This window comes from Eutrigla gurnardus, assembly GCF_963514095.1.
Source record: "Eutrigla gurnardus genome assembly, chromosome: 12".
In the NCBI taxonomy this organism is placed as follows: domain Eukaryota; kingdom Metazoa; phylum Chordata; class Actinopteri; order Perciformes; family Triglidae; genus Eutrigla; species Eutrigla gurnardus.
In genome coordinates, this window is record NC_139926.1 from 23,736,051 (window position 1) to 23,758,882 (window position 22,832).

Below are 22,832 nucleotides of genomic sequence, written 5' to 3' on the forward strand. Positions count from 1 at the left end.
CCTCAGACAGCTGTGTGTACGCATGGGTGTTGTGTTGTGGCGGGGGGTGTGGTGTGCGCTGTTGAGGGTTATAATTTGGTGGTGAACGAGAGCTGGAAAAACCGGTGGCCTCCGGAGTTCAGGGCACGCTGCTAACCCGCAGCCGGCAAACCAGCACCGTGTTCCTGAGGTCAGCAAAGTACAGAGGACCTGCGACGGAACCCTGTGGTACTCCGTCACTCGCAGACCTCACCAAAACACTACTTGCCCAAATATCCCAGACCACCAGAAGATTCCTGTGTTAGACTCCGGGAGAACCACTTGTTTTGCCATCTGGGAAGTCGAGAAACTAGATAAATATGACACAGTATACTATTATTATAAAAAGCATTTACACACCAGGGTTTAGCAAATTAAGGACACCATACTAAATACTCTCCTGGGAATAATTCACATCTAAACCATTCATCCCGGCAACAATGTAAATGTGCGACTTTCGCAACACTTTTTCAATGAAAGGTTTGAATAGATTTAAACAAACAGTGGACCAACTACCAGGATCCTATCGACCCAGAGCAGATTCTGGCTGTCTGTCTGAGGTAAATTGTTGTATTGCCTAAGCTACTGTTAACTATTTTATGGCGTTTCCTTTTCACAAAATGTTCTCAATGAATTTGAGCTCCCTCTGGTAAAAAGTTGTCTAGGCTTTTATTGTGAAAGGTAAGAACAGGATTTATATTTTTCTAATATCTTTAATGCAAAAACATGTTGTGTCCAGCGCCCTTAGAAAATAAAAGGAAAAATTCAAATAAGTAAAATCTTATGTGATCTAATATAATATAATTATACGTATATAATGTTTCTGTGCAAAACACACACATACCGTATGATTATTTTCTTTTCTGACAGGGTCATCACATAAACAGGACTGGGTTTTCCAACCACAACTTGCAGTGAATCATTACACAGTAACCCACTGTCGATTGGATTTATGTGCATGACACATGCACACAAGCCTCCCTCCCCACCAGCTGTGTGACGGAGGCCGGCTGTACACAAACAGCCCTCATTGACCACACCCATCCAATGTTAGAATCACCCTGCATAATTACCACGCACACACGCAATTATATCTGTCCTTCCGTTTCTCCTTTTTACTTAAGGATGCTGCCTCCAAATTTCCAACCTCTCCACAATGTTCTCTGCCACACACGTACATAAAAACTCAGTAGGTGGATGTTTGCTTCGAAAAACATGAAACTTGAGGAAAAGCCAAAAAATAACTGAAAAATACGGCAACAACAACATGTAGCATCTCTGCTGGATACACCATATACATCATCAGGTCAGTAAGCATAACTCCATATACATTAGGGGGTAAAAATATTGATACGGCAATATATCGCGATACTTTGGCGGCCAATACAATATCAATGTTTCAACTCTAAAGAACGATTTAAAAAAAAAGAGAGATGTTGTGAACGCAGTACAGTATTTATTCCAGTGAATTTCATGGGAATTAATAAAATGGAGAGGCTGTTATGAATTAAATAGTTTTGACTCAATTTGTCAATCAATATCATTGTTTTCATCATAATTTATATCGTTATATCGTGATACTTATCGTGACCAAAGTATCGTGATACGTATCGTATCATGAGGTTCTTCCCAATACTCACCCCTAATATACATACTTGAATATTCCTCCTAAATTACAAGTTATGTATTCAGCAAGTCGATCATTCTTCTTATTTCACAGTGTGAGATCACTATTTGGCAGCAAAGAGAAATGGTGTGAAACAATGTTTCATGGTTCATCAGAATAAGGGCCTTCATTCCTTCACTCTTCATCTTGTACCTCTTGAATCTCGCTGTATGATGTCACCTCCTTTACATGTTATGGAAACACGGTAGAAATACAAATTGTAAATCTGTTTATATTCACACGATTGGTTTCTTTTTTTTCTTGAAATCTAGTAAACTTGGCCCATCGGGGGCTCTGTGGCTTTAACTCTGCTTTTGAGTGGTTTGAGCAGCAGCAGCGATATTTTACATTTAATGTATTTTGGAGCCGTTCACGTTTGGTTGCAGTCATTCTGTCATTCAGTCAGCCTATTAAATAGACGATAGAGCTCCAGCTGCAGGGATATCTGTTGATGAAATGCTGCGTGACTCTTTTAGAGGCTCTACTTCAGAAAGATGTTACTCAACAGGGCGAGTTGGGCGGGAGCCTGCAGCTTAGCCAGCAGCACATTGAACATCACCAAACTCTCCGTGCTGTAGGTGATTGTTAGACACCGATGCTGCATCCAAATCTTATAATTATATATTTTTTTCTTTTAGTACACATTGCAGCTGCTCATAGAAAGTATGCATTACAATTGGACATACTACTTCCTCACCTTTGAGCCTCATGCGTCCGCTGTTATGGGTCCGAAAAGCATGCTGGCTTGCAAACTGCGGTCGGACCTCTTGATATTTTTGTCCTCCTGCATGACACAATATGCATCGGGACGTAGTGAATCTTTTCCTGGCTAGTATGGACATTGAACCAGTGAATCTCTGGCCTTCCTGGGAGGAAACCAAATGCATGCACTTGTTTTCAAACAAAGTGTTCTATATACAGTAAAGCCACAATTATTGGATAGAGATAGGAGGCTTCTCCTATTCAGTCTGCACCATAAATACATACTTTTGTTGACGGTGTTTTTTGTGTTGTTTTTTTTTCCTAGGACGGTGGTTATGCCTATTGCCAACGAGTTTGCCCCAGACGTGGTTCTGGTATCTTCGGGCTTTGATGCGGTGGACGGACATGCTCCACCCCTGGGAGGATACAAGCTGACGGCCAAATGTAAGTGGCGACCACAGTTACCCCGTTAATCATTCGCTGCTTCTAAGGCGTAGAGGAAAAGTTCTCTTTTATTGATGCACAAACACATTTGATGTTCATGCATCCCCAATGTGACACACACACAACTTTGTGTTTATTTTTACAAACAAGAAAAGGGTGTTTTGGTTGTTATGGGGTGATATCGGTGGTTAGAGAGGAAGAGGGGAGAAGAAAGTATGGCCGAATGCATATATTCAAACTCCCCTCCCTTCTGAGAGAAAAAGATCAAAGCCTGCGACCAAGCCTCAACGCAAAGCCGCATTTATTAAAATTAAACCTGGCTCATATTATGGCTTGTTTTTTGGCCCCCAGTAAATCCACAGTGTGCTTTCTTTCCCTCTTCCTCTCTCTGATGCAGTCACCCCCTTCCCTCATCCATGCTAAAACCCCGTTTTCCTCTCTCTTTTTGTCCTTTGATCGATATCCAAAAAGGAAGTTAGAGCTTGAACAGCACCGCTCCCCCCTCGTCTCATTCTTCTTCTTTTTTTTTCTCCCTCTCTTTTTTTTTCTCCGCCATCTCTCTGCTGTCATTTCCTGTGTGTCCAGGCTTCGGCTACCTGACCAGGCAGCTGATGGCTCTGGCAGGCGGTCGCTTGGTGCTCGCCCTGGAGGGAGGTCACGACCTCACGGCCATATGCGATGCCTCCGAAGCCTGCGTCTCTGCGCTGCTCGGCAACGAGGTAAGACGAGAGCCGAGGGAAGGAGGGTTACGTTAACGTGAAAAATGACCTTGAGCCAAGCACTAAGACTCGATGAATACATTTTGAATTGAGGACTCAATCTGAATCTATGGCTAGCGTGAAATTAAATACGGACTGAGATATGCACACACAACACAAATACCCCATATAGAAAGTATTCCCTGCATAAACAGACATATTACTGCTATGGTGGATTTTTCCCTGCAACTTTAAATGATTTTTATTGTGCAAAGTTCTTATTGAAACCCAGCATATGGCATCCAAGACGACTATGCTGATGTAGAAGTCTGCTCTGATGAGTGTATTGATGAGCTCTTTTAACAGCAAAGCAAGTTTACTTTTTTAATGTTTAATTGCATGGAGGGGAACATGTGGGGCGGATGAAGAGCATCTGGTTTATATGTGTTGTCAGCGTGACATTTTTAACTATGCAGTTGCACTCAATTTGCTTTTGTTTTTTTGCTTTTTTTTTTATTCCTGGCTTCATTTGTGGAAGCATGTAATTTAGATTTTTGAAAAGTCAACACGCTACAAATAAGTGAACATGGAATTATAGTAATAGAAGTTTTCGGGGGAGGGTGTGTGGTCGTATGAGGTGCTTATTTATATTCAGTGCATCACATGCATTAGATGAGGTCGGCATGCAGGAAGGATCAAGGTGATCAGTTTAAGTGTTAAATATGAAAGGGAAACATTTCTACTGGTGGCTTTAAAGAGAGCAGGTACGTTCCACTTTTAGTTTAGTCTCATCTGTATATCAAGATAAAGCTGCAAATATTGTATTTTAGTGTGGACGTGCCGACATCTACTGTAGATAATACACAGACTATGATAAGTACCTCACACAACCCCACTTTAACCCCCCCAACTATCCCTATAGGCTAGAGAATTCCACCTCCTGCCTTGAATATTGACATTCAAGGCAACTTGGAAGTGTCGAGTCCCCTGACGGGTTACTCACACGGACGCTTAATCAAATGTTGACGTGCGAAAGCGACAACGGCAACAAGAATGACTTAAGTTTCATCGACTTCATGAGTTAAAAATAATGTACAATTCTCTCCATGTTACGTTGTCTCTGCCACTCACACGTCGGGAGGAGAGGATTTCCAGGCAGTTGGTTGAATGTGGGAGAGCGTAGGTTGCTCCGTGGAACTGAACAAACATCGACGCTCTGTGATTCATGGCTCACAACAGAATAGCGACTCCTCAAAGCCGCCCACTCGTTTCTTCCCCAGCTAATGGACAGGCTGGAGTGCTTTTTTGGACAGGCTGCTCAGTCTCCAGATTATACATCCAAGATATCTCCGCTAGCTTTTATTCTCAAACGACTACTGAATTGTGGCACAGAGCGGTTGTAGAGCTTCGGGGGTAAGAGAAGGAGGTGTGGCTGTTAGTTTGTTCGTGTAGAGGAATGTGTGCAGGCTGAGAACAAGCAGTTTGGTCTCTAAAGTCCACTAGTTAGCTGTTGGAGTTTTGTTCATAATTTAATATGTGATCATTAATGAACAGCACAACAAAATTAGCTTTTAGGCAAACATCCAGAGAGGAGTGAGGCTGTTTGATAACTCGCTTTTGGGCACTTAAGCCTGAGTTATTTTTATATAAGTGTGTGTGTTTCTGTCTGAAACATATCGAGCCGTCGACACACAATATGCATTTTTGTTCACTTCAATTCAATGTGAATGATTAATGCATATTTTGCACACACATCTAAGAAGTGTACTCACCTCAAAGCCTATTTTCCCAATTCCCTCCTTAAATAACGGTGTAGTAATAAGAGAAAATGTTGCTCAACTTAATCACCACAAATCAAGGGTGAATAATCTCCAAATATAATGCTTTATTTTGAAAAACGGTAAGTATTGTTGTTGCGGGCCGGCGCTGGAAATGGCTACTGTACCTGCTAAAGCCATTATCATCTGCACTGTGAGACAGCAGTTCTTATTAATGCATACGGGTCCACACTTCTCATTAGGTGTATACTCTGAGTTTATTGCCATGTTTTCACATGCAAGGAATTTGCCTTGCTGTTCAGTGCACACCATAATTACAAAGAGTAAATAACAAAGTACTGCAGTCAAGAACATAAATAATCTTTTTTAAATTACCATAAATGGGGAAAAAAGGACACTATATATACACATATGTATCCATATATACACCATTTTATAATAATAATATGTGCAAGAGAGGGGAGGATGTTTGATACCTCGCCTTTGTCCTTGTTTGGCTGCTTTCTGGTTCGTCACAACATGGAGTAACAATGAACTGTGGAGGCCGGATTTCTGACAGTTTAAAGATTGTTGCCCTTGCTTTTGTCTTCCAGTTGAGTCTAAGTGAGTCTGAATGAGAGTTATTGATATGTACTTATGTCTCTGACTCTGGATCTGTTGGAGGTGGTATCTATGCATTCCTGAGCCTTTTGTTCCAGCTCAGCAGACAGCTCGAGCTATAAATGAGTTCTTGGAATTGTTAAAAGAAAAAGAAAAAAAGAAAATGCATGGCCCAGTTCCCTGTGGATCTTGGAGTCAAACAAACAGAACAATAACACCGGATCCCATTGATGGAAGTGGACCGACCGGCCCGATGCCGTGTGGAACATGAAGACTTTGAAGTGACACTGGTCAAACTGGCAACGTTATTAACCTCTTCAAGGTTTCTTCTCAAGAGGAAAGCTCCGCCGCGTGCCAGAACCTGTCAGAAGGAAAGGAACAGCTCTGCTGGTGTGGGTGTTTTGTATGCATAAGACGGGAAATGCGCAGACTGGAGGCTTAATCTAATAACGGCGTTTACCTGCAGCGTGCCCGCCGATGGCTCGGAGTCACGGAGCGTCGCTGCCATCACAGCTGGTAAGGATTCAGGAATCCAAGGACACTCCGGCAGGGCGGATGCTTTTAGCTGTCACGGAGGTTTGTGCTCAGGACTTCCAAGTTTGAAGGACGCTCTCGTTACTCACAGCACCCGCCCTAGCTGCAAAAATAATGAATTGGATCAGGGGGGTTTGCTTCTTGGGTTACAGCAGCCTGCGGAGCATCGGCCTCAGCAGGGGTTTGGAGGAGGTCACTGGATGGGTGCCACAGGGAGCTGAAAATTTGAAAATAGGCAGGAGCCGGGGAGCGTCAATTGCCTCGGCCCCTGCAGGACTCCCTCCCCCCTTGCTGGTACACATCTGAAAGCGGTTACCCTCACACCTCTTCCAGCAGGGTCATCCTGGACCTAGGGATCAGATAATAAAGGGGAAATGGAGTAATCATTTGAAGTAGGAAGGGATGAAACTATTGTTATGAAGCAGCTGCACAGAGAACGGCACCTATGCAGGTCATCAAAGGCTGGAACGCTGCAGAATGAAAGCTTTATCATATACAGGTTTTTAAGAGTTGTACATAGAGTATTGTACAAAAAAAGAGTCAATTATCGATTCCTGATGTGCATCATTTTATGTTTTCAGGTCATTGAAAGAAAACTGTCAGAAGATAGCATGAAAAGAAACATTAAAAGTTATTTACTAAGAGTCGCACTGCCTCATTTTCAGAAGATGGTCGATCAAGCGATGAACGACTCAAAACGTAGATGTTGTTGTCTTGAAGTGCAGACGTTCGTTGGCAGTGAGTGATGTCAGCTGTTTGATCAAAGGCAGATCATTCAGTTCTGTGGAGCTTTGATAACTGATAGCAAAAGGAAAGAAAAAAGAAAAGAGGCTAAAATGTCCCCGATCAGATCAAAATGGCAGGAAGCAAGTGTTTTTATCACAATCTCAGCGAAGGTCTCTGTAATGGACTAGGAATGTAGCTGGAAAACGTCAGCGAGGGATTGAGCTGGAGGCAGATAAAAGGCCTGGCCTTTTTTTTTTGTTTCTTGTTGTTTTTTTTTATTCTGTATTATTTGCTGACAAAGTCCGGCAATGACCTCAGATGGCGAATGGACTCGGAATAAGAAACAGAAGGTTAAATTTAAGTTGTGAGTGGGTGCTGTAGACTCAACCACTACATTGGCCAACAACCGGGCAGTCCAATGAATTCTGGACCCGTTGGTTTGAATGTGTCCACGGAGCGGGTTATTTCTAGAGGATATATTTGAGTTTGTGCATGTGTGTGTGTTGGCCGGCTGTGAATGGAGCGAATGAGTAGGCTCAGGCCTGGGACCACAGCTGGATTAGCTGGTCAGCTGTGCTTTTGTTTAGAAAGCCTCAAACTGCCTGAGGGTTTGTATTGTCTGGAAGTGTCCAGTACCCAAGACGTCACCAGAACCGGAGCAGATCCTGCAGCTCCAACCATAAAGTATGGGTTGGGTCATAGTGCTGTTTGTTCTACCAGTTGCGATATCGTACAAAAGAGTTTAAAAATGAACGTAGAGCTGACATAAGACCACGGATGGGGAATCTCGTCTACAAACGGTTAAAAAATCCCACATACCTGATTTTGTTGACGGTATAATTAAAGCTTTTGTTGTGTGGCAGATTTTGGCAGCCTCGGCACTGGCTTCACAACATCCTAAAGGTGTTCCTTATACCCTCTTCACCTTCCGTGTACTTCCAGTGTTTTACTGCTTGCTAGTGTGAGAAATATATATGTGCTTTTATTGGCAGGTTGAGACAAGGCTTCGCTATAATGAGCATTAGGTTTCCTTTGAAAGCGGCTCAAATTAGCTGGGAAAAGAGAGGGATGGAAATTGCTGAATGGGACTTTACAGGCTCTTTTTTATTCCCCCCCACCACTGTGGTGTGTAATGGTGAAGTCTTTTTAGTTAAATAGCTCATGAATGATGCATTGGCAACTACACTAGTCAACTCTGAACTCGGGACTAATTGATGATTGCTCGCAAACAGATGTTGGCGCAGCTCGAAGCACGGTTGTTAGCAATTATTTGATAAATAACAGGCTAATATGCTAATTGCTAGCAGCTGTCAATGAGGTTACTCGGTGTGTTTACACTCCAGTTACAGTAAGACGCTCGGGTTCACCTGTCCCCCCCAAGGGTCTGACTATAACCACCATCCCCCCCAACTCTAAGGCAAACCTACACCACTTTTCTCAAAAGGTCGCCTGCTTTGCACAAAACACATCATTACCTCGTTCATTTAGCATAACATAATCAACCGGGTTTAGTGACTGCCAGCACATGCACATGGACACAACAGTAAACAATGGATGCCTTGTGCACTTTTTTTCTTTTTGCTGAACAAGTGGATTTCCTCCTCTCCGCACTGTTTTGGTTCCAGCCTCCCTCTGGAATGTTTTTACCGGGCTGCATTCCTTCGCTCTCGTCTCGCGGCTTTCCAATGTTGGCGGGTGCCGCGGCGCGTTGGACGGCTGTGTCACATGGAGACGTGGACTTCCTCAGAAATCAATCAAAGCAGTGGCAGCAAACCATCCTTAAAGGGCATTTCTCTCTCTTTCCCCCACTCAGAAAGTGCAGCACATCTGATGGTATGAGGATGCAGACGTCCAGACACAGCCAAGACCTCAAAGTCAAATAAACAGAAATGTCGCTATGGATGATGTGGCTGACGAATGTGTGCTTGTATATGGTGCATGTGCGTGTGAGTGTGCATATGCGTGTTTGCCATACCTGTCAGGTGCGGGCCCCTGGAGAACCCTGACAAGAGCCATTAAAGTTTATAAGCGTGAGGCCCAGCTGTCAATCAAGTTGACAGGCTGCCCCCCTTCCAACCCTGCTCTGAAGTGAACCCCACGAAACCCCAGAGAACCCCTGACCCTGCCCCGGCGGGGAGCTGCATTAGTACGGGCTGGGATTGGCTTGGGTTATGGTAAAAAAAAAAAAGTTGGCGGCTGTTGCCTGAAGGTTTGAGAAGTTTTGACTGAGACCGATGGTTTGAGTCCCCAAAGCCGTCTCGGCCTTCAGTCACAATCAAAGTGATCTGGATGGGCCGAAGCTTAAAGTTCTCTAGAAGACGATCTCCGTAGCCGACAGCTCTGGGCAGCTCCCTGGTGTGCTGCTCTTTGATTGGGCACTCTGACCAAAAATAGTCCTGCATTTAAAAAAGACTGGTGTTGTGCTGAAGAAAGAGAGTATCAGGAGTGTGCACTTGCAGGTATTTACTTTTAACTTTTGCAGGACCCTGCATTTTTATGTTTATTTGATTTAGGAACGGATAATACGCATTAATTAACATGACCCATCCAGGCGGAAATGTCCAGTTCTGAAAAGTGAAGCCAAAGCTGAAGTGCCTTAAACTTGCACTCCTGGTTGCAAAAAGAAGTCTGATTGCATGGAAGTCTTTTAGCCTACTTCTCTCTTGATGTATTATCTCAGTAAACATTGTAAACATGAGTTTATGGTCTCAATCTCTAGTTTCAAGTCTTCTTCAATCCAGCATGATGTTCATTTAGTACATTATGGTCCATTTAGAGTCGAGTCGAGGATAAAGCAGGGTATGATTTATGGCGGGGCTACCGTGTGATTGACAGATCCCTCCCAAGGCGTCGCTACCTTCACTACCACGCTACCAGTGCAATGCGATTACTTAAACACTAAAGTCGACCTTGAATTATGAAGCTAACTTTGTTAACAGCTTTGCATCAGAAGCCAGATGGATCCCGATGCGGTGAGGTTGTCGGGGTGCCGCTCTGCTGCTTGTGTATGTCTGATATACCCTTCAAAACCGGAGTCCACGCACCAACGGGTGACGCAACGAAGAGCCATACAGGCTCATTTCCATCTGCAGTCCCTGGCTCGTTAGTGGCATTTTTCCAGAAGCCTCTGTGCTATTGTCAGTCTGAACACAGCGTAAGTCAGAAAGTCCCTCTGGTTACAATCACAGTTGAATGGACAGTTTAGATGAGCGCTTCCAGTGGTTTATAGAAAAAGTGGCTCGTGCTCTACAAAGCGAGCACTTTGTCATATGATATCACCCTGAATGTGGGAGCCAATAGAAACAGACTAATGCCTGCCAGACAGGTGTCTTGTGAGCCCCATTGTTCCTCAATAGACATTACACAAAGTTATCGTATCTGCGGATTGGCAAGAATGCTCATTGTGCGTCACAAAGGACCTTCTTTTATGTTAATAAAATGGCAGTTCATTGTTATCATTTCAATGTGAAACACTAAAAGTGGTTGATGCAGCGTTGCACAGTTTTTCTAGCAAACGAGGCATTTGAGGCCACCGTACTTCTGTTTTTTTTGTCAGTTGCTTTGGACGAGAGTGTCAGCCAAAGAGCAAACAGCCCGATGCAGATTTATGTCCGTCTCTGTGGACACGCTCGGTCTCTTGTCCGTTCCTGTGTGCATTATGTAGCCTGTCGTGCCACAGCAGGATTAAAGTATCCCTCTCCCCAGACTGCCTCTTCCCTCGGCCCGCGCTAACCCCTCCCACACACTATTTGTTTTAATTAAAAGAAAACTTCCAGCCTCGGCCAAGAAAAGACCTACAGACGGTGACTTTTTTCCCTTTTTCTCTGTGCCGTTTACTCCAACATCTCTCTTTTCCCCCCGTTATTTCTCTCTTTACGTCTTTCTCATTTGGTCTTTATTCCGTCGGGGTTATGATTGAGTAGAAGGAGGGATGCTTGTCGTCTGCGTTGGAATGCGGAGCTGAATGGGCCTGTTTGACAAACTGGGATGAGAAAGTGTCGTATTTGCAGTCGGCCAAAGGGGAAATTGAATCATTCCGGGTTGGGAAGGGTTGGGGAATAGCCCTGTTTCCTCTGAATTGTGGCTTGGAGAGTTTTGCTCCCTGATGTAGGTGTGTGTGAGTGTGAGTGTGTGTGTGTTTGAGTGTGTGCGTTTGTTCCATGTGTATGCATCTGTGCACGCGAGCATGTGTCTTTAGAGTGGGACGCAGCACAAGGCACATATTGTAGTTTGTGTCAGGGAGTAGCGGAGCTCTCGGTGAGTGGGAGGAGGTGTGCATCTGCAGGACTATTTTCTATTGTGTCAGCAGCTCGAGCTGGTTCCCCACCTCTCTGAGTGATCCAACACCGGGCCCTGGTCCACGTTCTAGACTGATCCTTTAAACCAGGAGGGAACTGCATTAGTTTCTGCCCGAGATTTGGAGCCGCGTTTCTGAACACCTGTCAATCACATTCATAAAAATACACATTCGGCCATGCTCACTATATTGAAATAAAAAAAAAAAATGCCACAAGACATTTAATGCACTTCCCCGCAGGCTTGGGTTCGGTGCCAAGTCGAGCACCTGCAGCGGTGACATTTTTCAGCACGTCTGAAGTAATCTCGGAGAGCCGGCTGGTGGACGTTGCAAATCGCTTTTGATAGAAAAAGCTGAGCAGGAAATGTGTTTTGATTTTATTAAGCCTCCGTGCCGCCAAACAGCCGCGGCTGGAGGCGTTGTGTTTTCTGGTTGTCCACCCGTCCGGTCCGTTCTCATGAACGTGATATCTGAGGAACGCCTGAAGGGAATTTCTTCAAATTCGGCAGAAACGTCCACCTGGACTCGAGGATGAACCGATTATATTTTGACGGTCAAATGTCACGCAAATCTCTTAAGGGATAAAAGTGATGACATTGATGAAACTGCAACACGACTGGTTGGCAGAGGCGTAAAAAACGCAAGTTGGTAATTCTATGATTGTGTTTGTTTCAGTTGGACCCCATTCCTGACGAGGTGCTGCAGCGGAGACCAAACGCCAACGCGGTCCACTCGATGGAGAATGTTCTTGAAATCCAGAGTGAGTGGACTCTTGGCAAACACCAAGCGACCCATCGGGCGCAGCAGCATTCCTAATTCCACTTGTCAACCCTGTCCTGTTTTGTAGGTAAATACTGGCGCTCACTGCAGCGCTCCGCCTCCACGCTCGGGTGCTCGCTGAGCGAAGCCCTTCAGAGGGACGCAGAGGAAGCCGAGACCGTCTCCGCCATGGCGTCGTTGTCCGTCGCCAACAAGCACATTGGAAAGAGGTGCACAGTGTTGTCTATGCGTCGTAGTTCTCAATAGATGGTGGACCTTTATGTATGTTTGAATAGTTAACATTTTCGTAAAGTTGCCGTGAGTTCGGCAAGAAAATCTGTACCACTCTCCTGGTCCTCTTGGTTGCCCGTGACGACCAGGGTCCATAAAGTGACTTGGCACATAACCCTCCTTTAAAAGCACACTTTGATTAAACAAATGAAATGTAACCTATAATTAGAGCGCTTAAAGGGAAATTCAGCACCTTTTTTATATGCGGATGTCCAACCAGGCCATTAGCACACTCTGAGGAATTTATTGCTTCAATTGACCACCATCAACGTCAACACTGGTTGGACATCCACGTAAAATATTCCCTTTTAAGAGGTGCTAGCTGTTTTTAATGGTTTCCTGTGTTTGTGCTAAGCTAACCAGCTAACTATCCAGTTGTGGTGCTGTAGGCAAATAATGAAACAGCGATATTTCTTTCCCCAGGGCTGAAGAGGAGCCGATGGAAGAGGAAGCTGCTTTGTAAAGAAACACCCCGAGCATTTTGACCACTCAGACGAGTCCTTATCTTTGACGGCGTCCTCATCCAGTCGGCCTCAATTGAAACGTCTCACCCCCTTATCACGGGAGAGAGGACGGGCAGAGCTGACATGAAAGTGGTGCTCAGAGGCAACGGGAGCGATGCGTTCAGCGACCAGCGGTACATCGTGTTGCCTCTTCAAGACCTCGGATGTGAGAGGACTGACTCGACCATCCCACAATAACAACCTTGAGTGCTTTCAAATACAGACGAGATGTACTTTTGGATGCCAGTTGGAAACCAACACACGGACGACCCGTCTACCTTTCTTATCCTTCTGTTCTGTCTGTGCTCGTATCGTCATCTTCACACTTTCAACAACAAACCACCGGAGCGAATGTGATTGTTGCTTTACGGACGAATCATTCCTGATCTTTTAAGATATCCGGATGAACGCAACAAAGTGGTCCAATTTCTTTCAAGTTTACCGAGGCGGCAGAAGATTACAGATGATCAGCAGGTGTTCTGATTCCAAAATGACTGACAGTGAGACTGTGCGTTTGTGCCTTTTTTTTCAAACCTGGTGGATTTTCTGAACTCTACAAAAAGAGCTTTGCCTTAAAAAAAAAAAATCCAGGTTTTGGAACGAGGCCTCTTCTCCTGGATCCCCTTAAACATTTCTCGCCTGGCAAGACGTCGGATGCCTGCATGTTGTTGGCACATAGACTGGAGCACCATGGCATGTAAACCTATAATTCCCTGCAAGCAGCCTGCTGTCTCTCCCTGTACCTCCATCTTTCCCTCTTTCCTCCTCATTTCTCTAATCTTTATTTTTAGAAGGTGTAGCTCCCGGCCATAAGTTGGAGGTGGTTCAGTTTAAAAGGGAAGTTACATGGGATTAGTATTATTCAGTGGAACCATATATCAGATCCGTTAGGTATCATATGTTCTCAAGAGAAGACTACTTTTAAAACTGTACGTCGTATTCGACAATATTGAAGCCAAAGCATGCTGGATTTCTCCATTAAAATCTGTTTCTGTCTGCAGATTAATGAGGGGAATTACTGTTCTTCTACTAGCCAACGTGTTGAACAAGCCCCCTCTATTTAACACCACTGTGTCTCCGTGGTAACGGTGACCAAACCACCTGGGATATTCCAGAGGGGTGTTCCAGGGCTGCATGGGCTCACAGCTGGTTTGACTTCTCCGGTCCCACATCTGCTGCCCAGGTGCTCCGAGGCAGGTGTGTGTACATCTGCTCGTATACAACCACGCACAAGCTGCCCTTTTTTTATACATTGGAGTGTATACACACATTTTTTTAGAGTGGTTTTATTTATTTATGGCCCTTTTCCTCCTGACCAGTGACCCAGCTGGTGGGGAGAACAACAGTCATACTTTGAACGCCACATGTAGCCCACATTTCTGCTCAGGATGCTGAATCCACCCCCCAGCATTTTATTAAATTGGAATACTTTATCAAATCTGTAGGATTTGGAATCAGATATAGATATATTAATACTTAATTTGGCTTAATAATGCTTGGTTCTGGACCAACTCCAAAGCTTTTGTAGTTCACATTTGGGAAACCAGACAAAGCTAGTTTTCTTTAAAGTTTCCACCTGTTTATCCCATCCCAGTGTTGCAAACTCTTTCCCAATGAAAGCAGCAATACCTCCAAAATGATCAATATGAATGTCAACAACAAACATGCCGAGGTAGCAGCTTGTGGAAGACTCATTTTTTTGTCTTTAATTTATTGATGTAAAGAGAATTTCAACAAATATATCTAACATGCTCCTAAAATGCATCACCTAGCCTATCTATCCAAACCCTACTAGACTATACAGCACACCAGCTACCAGCCTAGACAGGTTAAAGAGCAACCTTTCCCAGTGTGCAGACGTGGACTTCCTCTCTGGAACCATCCCTCCAACTTGTGTTTGCCCCCCGGGGGCGACCACCTTCCCCTCACCTTCGTTTGGTCTCCAACTAATCATGTTTAATGGATTTGGTCAGTGAACAGGAAACAGAGTGCCGGGGGTGTTTACTGTTGTTTACTGTACATAGGACATCGATCTCCGGAGTATTCCTGCCACACACACACGCACACACACACACACACACACACATTCGTCAATGACTACTTTCCTTTAGTTGAGTCTCTTCTCCATCTTCTTCTGGTTTTGCTTCCCTCTCAGTGGACTTCTTCTCTGTTTCTCTGTGTTACGTTGTAAAGCTGACATACTTCACAGCAGGAGATGCTTCAGATCCTGTTTCAGTGGACTCTACGTGTGTTTTCTGGGTTCAGGGGGGTGTTTTCTGGGAGGGTTGGGATGCAAATGTTTCTACTTTGTAAATTAATGGACAATTGTGTATTTACTGTCTGTTTATAGTAGATTTATATATGAAAAGAAATGAGTATATTATATATATATATCTATATCTATACATAATGAAAGACTACGATCTTGTTTTTGAAGTTGGTATTGGAATCGATGGTTTTTCATTGGCCTACACACAGTCGGCCCTTTTTAGGGTCTTTCTGAAGGCCCCCTTTATTGTCCTTGGTTACAGTCCTTGGTTACGTGTTGAGTAGCATTTAACTGGTTGTCTTTTTGTCTCTCAGCACCGATGACTAGTTTTTGGTTTCATCCATCCCATTGGTACCATAACGCTGTTACAGTAGGTGTGCCATCGCCCTCCAATCAGCCTCACATTCAGGCACATATTCATATCATTCCACTTTTTTATTTTGGTAAATGTTTCGAGATATTTTTGTAGAAATCCACACATTTTGGCTGCCACCTATAAAGTTTTAGTATTTCAAGAAATGTGGTACTAAAATTCAAAATCTTTGTTCTACACATCTCAAAAGTGTTTCCTCTCTTTCTTAAAGGTTTACAAGTTCAAAAAGAAATGTGGGATGGGAGTATTTCAATCTCCTTTTAATCACTCTGATGAGCCTTACAGATGATGTCACGTGATCATCACTTATTCCCTTATCTGGCCAATTTTCCTCAGTTTAAATTGAACAAAACATTCCTTTAAATTCACCTCATTCCCATGTGTGATGTGTTTCACCTGTGAAGTCATGCCTCCGGGTTTCAGCGTGGCCCGTTGTTTAGCAGATCCAGAAGACAACAGGTGTTTGATCCCACACAGAAAACTAAAAAATACCTGCTCATGTCTTACAGAAACATAGCTATGATTGTGATGCCATATGTTGGTTGAGATGTTCCAAAATCTCAATCAGCAAGGAAGTACATTTCTAATTTTGACTGGATGTATCTGAGCTCTACTGGGAGAGGCCGCTCTTATGTCACATGACCGCAAATCACCTCCTCCGTGGTTTTTGCGTTTGGCCAAGAGGTCACAGTTAAAGTGGGTTTTCAACTGAGCTCCGGAGAGATAATGAAGTTCTAGGCATTTGTAGAAGGGCATTATTGTGCATCACATTTTTAGATCTATTCATTATGGTTTAAACTTGTGAAGGTTATGTGATTTTTCTGTACATTCCCTTTATATCATGCACCTACACAACTTTGTTTCCGGGACTTTATTCACATTATTGCGATACTTCATGCATGTAGATGTATTGTTGTGGTTGGAAGATGACAAATGCATATAGTCAGGGCTATCCCGAGTATCACGTTACCTTGGAGACGCCGACACGAGATGCTTTTCGGAAACCCGGCCTCGAAGATTCCCAGAACCTTTTGCACAGCGATGCCAGTCATTGGGGTTTCTAACGCTGAATGCTTTGGTTTCACGAAAGCAGCCAAAACTAGCACCGTCTGTCTTCACTGTTAGTCTTAACACAATGTCCAGAAACAAAAAAAAAAGGAGGGAAAAAAGGCAGCAACATTCCATTCTGTTAGAATTTCCACGTATTAGGAGGGGCCGTATCTTTGTGTTTTAACCCTCGTAGTTCGGTCCAGCCCGGTCCGACAGCTGGTGATTTAGGAGGCCTGGTCCGACTCCACTCCATTCCTCTTTTCTCTCTGCATGATCCGTATGTCCGCATGCACTGTCTCCCTGCCTACCTGTCTGTCTGCCTGCCTGTCTGTCTGTCCCACACCACATATCAGCACAAGGGATCGAGCACTGAAGGACGTTAGTACTTTCACTGTATCCGAACTGTCTTATCTCTTTTTATTGGTTTCTGCTGGGGGAGTCTGGGTGCTTTCCATGTTGTGCTTTTACCTTTTAGGATATGGAACCATCAAACCTGGAAGACCTTTGTCGAATATTTTACAACAACAAAAAAAATAGCAAAAAAAAACAAAGTATATAGCACTTGTAACACAGACAATAGATTTTATTGTATTTATGTAGAAAAACTCTTGAAAACTTGTTTTAGGGGGACGCTTTGTAAACTGCGACAACAGAATGGACACTTTTTTCCTTTTTTTTTTTAATATACCAGGCAAGATGTGACTTTGGTGGACTTTTGGGAAGACATTTTTTGTTCTTTGTCACATCTGGACTTATCAAAGGGCTCCATCCAGCTGCCTGGTCATCGTTACGGTTGTCCATTCCACTAAATAAGCCAGTTATTGCTATGACCACTGTGGTTAAAAAACAAACAGTTCTAGGTTTACATATGTATAAAATGCATATTCTTTTTTTTATGTTTTTTGACTTGTTCCACCATTGTTACAGAAATAGTACATTTTTCTTGGGAACCTTTGCTCTAACATGTTGTCTTTGACATCTACGATATAAAGTATTGTTTTGGAAAAACTGCAACGTCTGTTTGTTTATGTTGGATGTCGGTTGCTGGGTTTGATGCAACAAGAAGGTTTTTTTGTTGTTGATGAAAATCAATGCAGCAAAATCAACGATAATCCTTTTTTTTATTATTTCATCTTCCTTATTGTGAAAACATGGGAAAACATTACCCACTATGCACCTTTGCACAGTGGGGTTGCTTGGAGATTTGGTTATACTAGTTGCAGCTCTTACAGGGGGGGGGGCTATTGTGACATCTCAAATTACACCAATCAGCAACAAGACAGAACCATGAAAGTCTTTATGCAGATGGTGTGTGATGATCCCGGCATGCCTGCCAAACGACAAACTGATGGCTCACGCTCTCAACGTCTTTCTGCCAAGACTCATTCTTTAGGTATGAAAGTATTTATTTTTTCCCCATCTCCAGTATTTTTTCCTCATACTGTCTTAACCTTTTAATGCCAAAGAATTTAAATCTGTTTGTTTCGAGGGGAATTTAATCAAATCTGGCCCGAACGTCAAGATCAATGTGACCTCCCTCAATACATCTTTAATCAAATAAAAGCTTTACTGTTGACATGTAGATACAATTTACCGACATACAATCTGAATCCAAATAGTTCAAAACCAAAGAATTGTTCCACTTGTCTTGGTCTCCCCTAGAGATGAAACAGACTCCAGATCTGCTCATCTCACATTTCTCTTACTCCAGATCATTTAGTTTGGTCATTTTCAAGCTTGAAGTCTTCAGACCCAACTGACCAGACATCACTTAACTTCTTGTTTTTACTCCCCAAAGACCTGCAAACCTCGACGTATGAAATCTGTGGAGTTCTCCTTTAAATCCAGAGGGAGGCAGCATTGCAGGAATAGCAACAAGGGCCCCACAGTAGCTTTCGCTGGGATTAGCCACCCATTTGGAGAGGTCAGAGGTCTGAGCTGGTGTCCAAATAAACAGCAGCGGATCCCTGATGGTGGTGGAACTAACGATAAGACAACAGTCCAAAGGCAAACAAAACCAATCCCGCCTCGCCTCCCCTCAAATAAACACGCATTCCACCGCTTTCCTGTCGAAACTCTTGAATTGAGATGTAAATACCAGCGCTGCCTTCAGGCTTTGTGGAGCTCGTCACGATGTCTGTAAATCACGGAGAGCTGAGACGCCACGCAGTGTCGCAGGGCAAACGAAGAGGAGCACATCTCGGCCTCCCGGAGATAATCAGGTCAAACAGAGACATCGGGACAATATTGACTCTCATGCACACGCTGAAAAGAGCTCCCAGAGGGAACCGAGATGACGTTAAAGCCGGGAATGTGACCTCTTCTGGGGGGGGGGGCTCTTTAACGGTCGCGCTGGTGACCCGCAGACTGCCCGTCTCACCTTCAGCTCACCGCGCGACCACGCGTTCGTCATCTCGGCTGCGTGGTGACACCAAACTCCTGCGACCCCTCGGGAAAGTCAGGTCAGAGAAGGAAGAACTTTCCCCCCTTTCTTGAAGGCCGACCCACAAGATGGCCGCTTCTCGCCCACAACAAAGGGCTGAAATGTCGGGAAGGATTGACGTCTGAGAAAGAAAAACAGAAACCCTCTATCTGTTTTCCCCTCTTGTGACATTCTGGTGTGCGGCGGCTCTCATCCGTCGCTTTGCTCGTCTTCTCGCAGCGTCCGCCGTCGTCGGCCAGCTCTGTCATTAGCAGAACCTCAGCCTCCCAGCTGCACTCATCGCCGCTCTTTTTTTAATTGCAGGACTAGAAATGGTCGATGAGGCTTTGGCCAGCTGCTGGGATGACACATGCGACTAATTACAGATGAGAGTCATTAGGATTTAGGCTTTGGATCATAACAGTGACGTGCAGAATGCCTTTTAAGAGTCCATGAAATGACTCGATTGGGGAAAACGCCTTTTACACAAATCAGTTGGTCGCTGACAAATTTTTCAAACAAATTCAATCTTCAGTTTCCCTCCATTTATTTTATTCCGAGCAGGGATTTAGGAAAACAATGGAAATGTGTGAGGGAGTGTGTGTGAGCGTTTGCTGTTCTTTCCATCGGAGGTTCCACCGGTCGGGTCGGGACCTCTGATCGCCGTGTGTTTGAAAAGCCGTGCAGCGTTTGCTTGTCTTGCTACTGTATGTGTTGAGTCTGGTGGCGAGCGGCCGACATGAAAAAGGGCGGCGACGCGGGTCGCTGTCGGCTCGGGTGTCGGGAGGAGAAGCAAAGATCAGATGCTGCAGACGAGTCGTCTGCTTCACCTTAAAGATGGAGGAAGAGGCCTTAAACGGGAAGCGTTAGTCGGCATTATGGGTAATCGGTTACCAGGACAACGAGATGAAAGTTGCAATGAGATATAGAAGATGTGTTTGTTTCCTCTTTTTCTCTCCTGGATGGTAAAACATAAGGAACACATGAACCGTAGATAGAGAATGATCTTCACCTCAAACTATCTTATATTTGTACATTTAAAAAAATCTGCATTTGATTTGAATTTTAGATTCCACTTACTGGCTTTTATCTTCCTCAGTGCATGGGATCGGCATGAAGATTATTTTAATGAAGACCATGTGATTTGGTCAAAAGCAAGTAAGTGGGCCTTGAGTTGGAATCGTTTCATTCCAAAGAAAAAGATTCTAATGGTTATAAAATAGATCATAATGTGATAGGCAACTGCCATTTTCCTTTCCTTTCTTTGCTTGAATGTTACTCTGGGAATCCACTTGATATCTTGGAGAAGAGTCTAGAAAACTAATCATGTCTAGTTTTTGTCATTGCGAGTGTTTTCAGTAAAGTTTTATTGATTTTTTTCTTAACTGGAAGTGCACTCCCCTTTAAACGCCTCGGTTTCTTCGACTAAACAGTGAAATTTGGAGCTTAAATGAGATGTTAGTGAGTTAATACGGCATCCTGATCTCAAGTGAAAACAAAGGTGAGCAAATAAAAACTTGCCTCCTGACCCGCTGACCTCTGCTGACCCCGGTGGTCGTCACTGGTGCTAATGAAGAGTCACCCCACAGACATCATACCCACAAGCCGTCTGTCTCCTCCGTACCCTGCAGACGGGGGGGAGACCAGTCCCGGGAGGCCCCTAGGTGCTGCCCTGGGGCCCCCACGTTTCCTCACTGAGATGACGTCTTCCAGCTTGCCCTCCATCTGAACTGGTTTAAGAAAAGCTGTAATTATTGTTTGGCGAACTTTGCCGATGCTAAAGTTAGATATTTTCCGACTCCGTGGACGAAGAATCGGAGCTGCAGCTTCAAGTTCGGCCTTCTTGGAAAAGCTCCAGGTTGTGCCAGCGGAGGAAACGCCGGTGGAGGACCGACGGAGGATGAAGGCGTTGTGCGTGTTTTTGTGGGTCCAGATGGAGAAGAGGCAGCGCCAGAAGAGAAGATGTGCTGGATGGCTTGGAGCCAAGGGCCGAGTTAAACACATAAAGAATAATGCAGTGCAGACCGGTTCCCATACATCTCCTCCAAAAACCTGCTCGGCTGAAGGCTACGTTCCCACTGCAGGTCTCACACTTATTATTAGGATTATTATTAGGCTATTATTGGGTTTGAGAGAGAACATAACCCAGACCAGTTATCAACCCAAACGGCAAATGAACAACTTTATGGTTTGGACAGCGTGTCATCAGATCCCACACATCTGCATAAACATGAAATATATTTCACCTCCTCCGCGTTTCCTTTTTAGAACGACCGCCGGCCAAAGCAACACGACGGCTGCGTCGACATGGCAACGCCAGATAAAAACACAGTCTGACACAATAATGTTTTTATTTTTCTGGAAGGCACGTTATCGCCGCTAGGAAGGAAAATCTCCCAGTGAATTCACTCAGCAGGGCCGCTGTTATTTTCCTGTCTGTTTTCAGAGAAACCCCGAGGGATCGTGTGATGGAGGCGTTCAGGATCCCAGCAGAAAGTACACATGCACACGGTGGTATCACATCTTCTTATTTACAGTCAACAGACAGGGTTTCTCCTTCCACGGGGTCAGTGAATGCAACACCAGGATCCAAAGAGGGGTCAAGCCGTTCTCTCAGGGATCCTTTAACAGCTATGAGGAGGGTAAGTAGCCGTTTGAGAGTCTCTTAGGCCTTAGAAGCCTCCTCCGAGGTCGTGTGTGTTCGAGGCCGTGAGAGGAGAAGGCCTGCTGGAAGCGATTGGTTTAAATCCTCATTAGCAGAGGATTCTGAATTCAAGTGTGAATGTATGGAATTATTAGCGCCCGCCTCGTCCACAGAAATGAAGTCTTTAAAAGAGAAAAAAAAAGGCCCTCAGGCGTGGTGATAATGCAGCCAGGCCTCCTTCTTGTGCAGGATCAAAGTCTTAGGGACCCTGATTAAATGATGGAATGAAGGAGAGCAGCTGAAGAGAAAGGCCAGAACCTGCTGGTTTCTTTTCATCCAGCCAGCATCCTCCGAACTCTACGCTACGTGAGCTTTTAGTGTCCATCGAGCAAAATGCATCAGAGCTGCCGTCTGATGTCTGAACACCGACGCCAAAGACAATCCGTTCCTGTTTTATTCTTATTTGTAACCATCACCGTAGCTTATATGTAAACTGTGCATTCAGCACCTGTTTCTACATGTAAAGCAGCAAAAATATAATATTCAAGAATGTATAAAAGCACACAAAACGATGTCGAATATACCAGTATTTCATTATTTCCAGTCCAATTTTATAGAATTGTTCCCATATTATGAATCCCTTAAAGCAAGCGTCTTTTTAAAAAAAAAAGGCAAATAAATAAATGTTGTCCTTGATATAATATATATAATTTAATGTAATAACGGTGATCATTACGTGCACCTCGTTGGACCAAAGTGATCCAAGAGATCCGGACTTGTATTTAAAGTCTGAGTCATGCTTCACACACACACACACACACACACACACACACACACACACACACACACACACACACACACACACACACACACACACACAGGAAGTTCACTCATGCCTCCAAAGTGGGATCAGGCTAACCTTAGGATTTTTATTTTTTTTTACCAGACGAACACAGAATCCTGTTTGAGGCACGCGGAGTGTAAACCTTTACTTTATTCCCTTTTTACTGCAAATTAAATTTTTGTAGCTTTTTCCGTCTGATTTTTACGGGAAACAT

The 22,832-nt window shown here is 44.2% G+C and overlaps 1 protein-coding gene across 5 annotated transcripts in view; it reads left to right on the top strand.

Moving 5' to 3' along the window:
* hdac4 (histone deacetylase 4) overlaps positions 1–17,717 on the top strand; it is a 109,740-nt gene extending 92,023 nt beyond the window's left edge. For all 5 annotated transcript variants that reach the window (XM_084022827.1, XM_084022828.1, XM_084022829.1 and 2 more), the window contains 5 exons: positions 2,712–2,830; positions 3,416–3,549; positions 12,139–12,223; positions 12,311–12,452; positions 12,937–17,717. In XM_084022827.1, the coding sequence (XP_083878953.1) occupies positions 2,712–2,830; positions 3,416–3,549; positions 12,139–12,223; positions 12,311–12,452; positions 12,937–12,976 (520 nt within the window). In that variant the 3' untranslated portion in view covers positions 12,977–17,717. The remainder of the gene's footprint in view (positions 1–2,711; positions 2,831–3,415; positions 3,550–12,138; positions 12,224–12,310; positions 12,453–12,936) is intronic.
* Positions 17,718–22,832: the final 5,115 nt, after the last annotated feature.